General features: G+C 48.2%; 1 protein-coding gene across 1 annotated transcript in view; it reads left to right on the forward strand.

Annotated features, from left to right (window-relative positions):
* The window catches only part of syt6b (synaptotagmin VIb), an 81816-nt gene extending 75996 nt beyond the window's left edge, over positions 1-5820 (forward strand). Inside the window, 2 exon segments of the mRNA XM_042088583.1 lie at positions 2881-3792; positions 4523-5820. Of these exon segments, the coding sequence (XP_041944517.1) occupies positions 2881-2952 (72 nt within the window). The 3' untranslated portion in view covers positions 2953-3792; positions 4523-5820.
* Positions 5821-6154: the final 334 nt, after the last annotated feature.

Here is a 6154-nt window from a genome sequence, read left to right on the forward strand (position 1 = left end):
ACCTGAGCTATCCTACAGGGGTGGGGTCCTGCTCATAAATGACCTGAGCTATCCTACAGGGGTGGGGTCCTGGCTGCTTCCACGTTAAGCAGGGCTCTCAAGTGTCACACAGTGTGACACTCACTCATTTCGGTCTTTAGCCTCGCACTCCCGCCACACACTGTATTTCTCACGCAGAAAAACGATTTATAATAAATGCCGCAGCGACCAAACCTTCTAAGTATAAGTATAAGCCGTGGCCCACTGGTTAGCACTCTGGACTTGTAACCGGAGGGTTGCCAGTTTGAGCCCCGACCAGTGGGTTGCGGCTGAAGTGCCCTTGAGCAAGGCACCTAACCCCTCACTGCTCCCCGAGCGCCGCTGTAGCAGGCAGCTCACTGCGCCGGGATTACAGGTAGTGTGTGCTTCACCTCACTGTGTGTACACTGTGTGCTGAGTGTGTTTCACTAATTCACGGATTGGGATAAATGCAGAGACCAAATTTCCCTCACGGGATCAAAAGAGTATATTTACTTACTTAATTCATCTTTTAATGTTACAACAAATTCACAACTTGTTTGACACGAACAATGACAACTTGACTGCTGTTAGAGAATGTTTCCCAGATAATTAGCATCAGTTGTTCATGAGTGTCTGTAACTTAAGCCTATGGTACGGTCCCGCGTCTGCGTCCCGCGCACGCGGCACTGGTGAGCGCGTGACGAGAATTGCGTCATTTTTACAGCATGCGTCGCGTCTTTGAGTCGACCGAAATTTAAGACTGCGCATGTGTGAAACGGAACTGCTGTAAACACTCCCCTCCAGTAGGTGGACCACATAGAAGAACAACACTTAAACGTAGAAACAAACCTAGACAGAAGAAGACTTGTTTGGTTACCATAACGACGATGGAACAGAGCGCCTGTCCTCAGCTTGCCTGGTTTTGAGTTACGTGAGACACCACGACATGGAGTCAACTTCGACCGATGTAAAGCCACAATCCAGATACATTCTTTAACATTATATTTAACGGTCACTTTACCATCTATGGTGTAGAACCCAAAGTATTTCAAGACACCACATTTTAGATGAGTTGGGGACGTAATTATCTGTCTGCTGGCCGTTCTGTGCGTTACCTTTGATTGTCGAAACAGGGTAGCTGCATGGGCTCATTGTGGCTACTGGCTATTATATTGGCTTGATTTGGTCATGAGCCCTGGACCATATAGCACTGAATGAGATGGTAAACAATAAAATAAAACTAATCATAGACAGTGACAGCCTTACTCCCTGCATAGAGAGCTGACATGACTTCGGATTAAATGCATCTTTTAAAAATGAGCGTATGCTGAAATCAAATCGCGAAACCCAGAGCCAATTAAAGGTATCTATCTAGCTCAGGCGAAACCCAGTAACACTTGCTGATCGAGATGCATTCTCGCCTGTTCCGTATATAATGCGTTATCAATAGTGATTATAATAATAAAGGGAATGTAGCCTACCTCTCCCAGGTGCAATCATTATCACCTAGCCTACTCCTGAACAATGCTGAACTCAAATCTCGAAACTCGCCTGTCAACACCGGATAATGCATTATCATAATAATAATTGAAGGAATAACCTAGGCTACCTCTCGCTCTAAATACACCCATTATCACAGTGAGACATTATACATTATGAACACAAATAGTTACTTCAAAACTTTTATTGAAACGTCATATTTACAGGTTTTTGGTTCATACTTTTTGGTATGAGGCAGGTGTGAAGACTCAATACAAATTTAATTGAGGACATCTGTACGCACAACTCTTTCTTACCATGACACTGCTGCATGTGTTCAGAAAAATGTCTTTACTTTGTATCGCACCAATATTGCTGCCCTCGCAGCACCGAGTCACTTAGCTATAGGCTAAGTAGCCTAATAAGCAAGTAGGCTAAGCTAGTCTCTCAGCTATACCAACAGGTGTGCTGTGTGTGTTCTGGTGGATGATAAATGGAGCGATGCGATGGGCCAGCTTATCAAACTTCCCAGCAGACAGGCGAACGTACTCGTGGTGCTTTTTCCTTCGTTAGCTCTTCCTTCGTTCAGTGCTCGCACATCCCACGTTCTTCTTTTCTTCAGGCGTTTCAGGCTTCTTTGGTGGTTGTGTCCTACTCCGGCTCGACGTACCGCCCCCAGTTGGTGGGGCAGAGTATCACAGTTAATCCGTAGTGCGCAGGCGCTAACCTTAACGATTTAACGCGCATTCAGGACAGCAGAAGTTGGAGTATGCTTCACGTCCACGGCAAAAATGCGCAAATGTGACGCACGACCATACCAGAGCCTTTAGCCAACGCTTACAGCCTGTTCACCGACAACACCTGCAGAACAGTCTGGGGGGTGTGTGTGTGTGTGTGTGTGTGGGGGGGGGGGGGGGGATGGGCAGGTTGTTTTCAACATATGAATCTGCTCTGCGAGCCCTGTGATGTTTCTGTTTAACTTGTAACTTGTATGTGTCTCTCTCTCCCTCCCTCTCTCCCCCCCTCTCTCTCTCTCCCTCCCTCTCTCTCTCCATCTCTCCCCCTCTCTCTCCCTCCCTCTCTCTATCTCTCTCCCTCTTTCTCCCCCCCCTCCCTCTCTCTCCCTCCCTCCCTCCCTCTCGCTCCCTCCCTCCCTCTCTCTCTCCCTCCCTCTCTCTCCCTCCCTCTCTCTCTCCCTCTTCCCCCCCTTCCTCTCTCTCTCTCTCTCCCTCTCTCTCCCTCCCTCCTCCCTCTCTCTCTCTCTCTCTCCCTCTCTCTCTCTCCCTCTTTCCCTCTCTCTTCCTCTCTCCCCCTCTCTCTCCCTCACTCTCTCTCTCTCTCTTCCTCTCTCTCTCCCTCTCTCCCTCTCTCTCTCTCTCCCTCTTCTCCTCCTTTCTCCAGTGGAAGGCTCGCACTGCCAGCTTTGACAGTCAGGGTTCTTGCCCCTCCCCCCGCCTCCCGTCCAGCCCATGAGGGCGGGCCAGGATAGAAGCCACACCCCTTCCATGGAGCCCCTCCCAGTTGCTGCTGTTCTCCAGAGGACGTGACGGTCAGCTTGAGTCGCCGCTGGGAGCAGCGTCCGGCCTGCCTGTCCACCGCCAGAGACACCACCCAGACAGCAGGCCGCACCCCTGCACAGACTGCTGTGTGTGTGAGAGAGACTAATTACAAGTGTGTGTGTGTGTGTGTGTGTGTGTGTGTGTGTGTGTATGGGGGTGGGTTTAAAGTGCACAACTGGAAATGTAGCCACATGTGTCATGTACAGTGTGATGGTGATATTTTGGTTTCTTGTGTAAATTTGGAGAATTTTATGTTTACGTATGAGCTTTCTGTTGTGTTGTTTTGCCTCCCTCATTTAGATTCTTTACTGTGAACAAGCCAGACGCATTTTATAGACTCAAAAATCATGTAACCACAGAGATTTTCTGTTAGGTTGTCATGGTAACAAGGCTACTCTGATGTGTGTGTGAGCTTCTGCTTCTGAGTTTGTGACTCTCGGCTCGGTTGATGTGACCTGCCTGGTATAGTGTGTGTGTGTGCGTGTGTGTGTGTGTGTGCGTGTGTGTGTGTGTGTGTGTGCGTGTGTGTGTGTTTACCCTCATTAAGCTCCGTGTACGAGAGGAAAGCCGCCTCGCTCGTTTGATCTTCGCCATGACCCAGAAGCTTCTGCTAACGAGGGCGCCGCCACTCGCATAATCTGGCCTGCAGCTCTGCTGGACTGGACACTTGTCTGGACATGTGTTCTGCATCTTGGTTCTGCACATCTGGTTCTGGATGTGCTCCAGACCTTTAGTTCTCTAACAGGTTCCACAGGTACCTAGTTCTGTGCATATTTGGTTCCACAGGTCTAGGGTTCTATATATCTGTCCGTGTTCGCCCAGCAGGCCAGCAGCACCATGTGGACACCTGCACTGCCCCTCAGCCATGAGATTAGATGCCCTGCACACACACACACACACACACACACACACACACCTCAGTCATGAGATTAGATGCCCTGCACACACACACACACACACACCTCAGTCATGAGATTAGATGCCCTGCACACACACACACACACACACACACACACCTCAGTCATGAGATTCGATGCCCTGCACACACACACAAACCTCAGTCATGAGATTAGATGCCCTGCACACACACACACACACACACCTCAGTCATGAGATTCGATGCCCTGCACACACACACACACACACACACACCTCAGTCATAAGATTAGATGCCCTGTGGAGATGAAAGCTATTTGAGACAGGCTCATCAACTATCATACTTATTCTCAGTGATTGCTTGATAAAACAAATGAACATTGATAATGTTTGTAAAACTGGTCAAACTTTTTACAGTTTTTTGAGAAGAGTTTTATATATATATATATATATATATCTGTACTTATATAATCTATACATATGTGTTTACATGTACAAGCAGCATCAGGTACAAATGTATGTTTAAGATCAAATCAGTGATGCAGATGGATGAAACCTTTAGAGGTAGAATCAACCATCATACAACTCCCATCCCATCCTGCTTTCAGAGGTAGACCATGACTCAGCACCTGATAGACCCATCCTGCTTTCAGAGGTAGACCATGACTCAGCACCTGATAGACCCATCCTGCTTTCAGAGGTAGACCATGACTCAGCACCTGATAGACCCATCCTGCTTTTAGAGGTAGACCCCTCCAGAACATGACTCAGCACCTGATAGACCCATCCTGCTTTCAGAGGTAGACCATGACTCAGAACCTGATAGACCCATCCTGCTTTCAGAGGTAGACCATGACTCAGCACCTGATAGACCCATCCTGCTTTCAGAGGTAGACCATGACTCAGCACCTGATAGACCCATCCTGCTTTTAGAGGTAGACCATGACTCAGAACCTGATAGACCCATCCTGCTTTCAGAGGTAGACCATGACTCAGCACCTGATAGACCCATCCTGCTTTTAGAGGTAGACCCCTCCAGAACATGACTCAGCACCTGATAGACCCATCCTGCTTTCAGAGGTAGACCCCTCCAGAACATGACTCAGCACCTGATAGACCCATCCTGCTTTCAGAGGTAGACCGCTCCAGAGCATGACTCGGCACCTGCGTTGTTTAGATGTGCACCTGCCAGGTTTGTGAGAGGGTGTGACTGTAGGGCCGTTTGTCTGGGCCAGCTGTGATGTGCCAAGTCGTGGAATCTTTTAGCCAATAGGAAACAGCGAGAGGTCAGCCCTGCACATGTCATCATCTGGACATCTGTGCTGAAGCTCATTTACTGATCACTTATTTAGTGCTATGTGTATTCTGTGTGTGTGTGTGTGTGTGTGTGTGCGCGCTGTGTGCAGTATTACTGATCACTTATTTAGTGCTATGTGTATTCTGTGTGTGTGTGTGTGCGCGCGCTGTGTGCAGTATTACTGATCACCTATTTAGTGCTATGTGTATTCTGTGTGTGTGTGTGTGTGTGTGTGTGTGTGTGTGTGTGTGTGCAGTATTACTGATCACCTATTTAGTGCTATGTGTATTCTGTGTGTGTGTGTGTGTGTGTGCAGTATTACTGATCACCTATTTAGTGCTATGTGTATTCTTTCCCTCTTATTTCTGTAGCTTTGGATATCCTGCTGTATTAACTTAGTGTGTGTGTGTGTGTGTGTGTGTGTGTGTGTGCACTGTGTGCAGTATCACAAGTCCTGATTCTTAACAAAAGTCCTACTGTAGTCTTCTTCCCCCTTTTCAGGTACCTATGGGAGAATTTACACTTTTATAAGAGCAGTTTGTATGTGTACATAGTCCCTGTTTCTGACCTGCCTTGTACTAAAATGTGTCATTAAACTCCATTAAACACCTCGTGCCTCTGGAGTCTCTTCTGTTCCAAAGGGGATCCGATTGTGGGTCGGGCGGTTCTGGGTCCGCGCCTGTTCTAGTGTCCTGGGTCCGCGTCTGTTCTAGTGTTCTGGGTCCGCGCCTGTTCTAGTTCTGCACCCAAAGGGAATGACCAGGGTGTGCTGGCTGGTGTGTTGGTGTGTGTGTGTGTGTGTTGGTGTGCTGGTGTGTTGGTGTGTGTGTGTGTGTTGGTATGCTGGTGTGTTGGTGTGTGTGTGCTGGTGTGTTAGTGTGCTGCTGTGTTGGTGTGTGCGTTGGTGTGCTGGTGTGTTAGTGTGTTGGTGTGTGTGTGTGCT

This window comes from Alosa sapidissima, chromosome 4 (assembly GCF_018492685.1).
Source record: "Alosa sapidissima isolate fAloSap1 chromosome 4, fAloSap1.pri, whole genome shotgun sequence".
NCBI lineage: Eukaryota > Metazoa > Chordata > Actinopteri > Clupeiformes > Clupeidae > Alosa > Alosa sapidissima.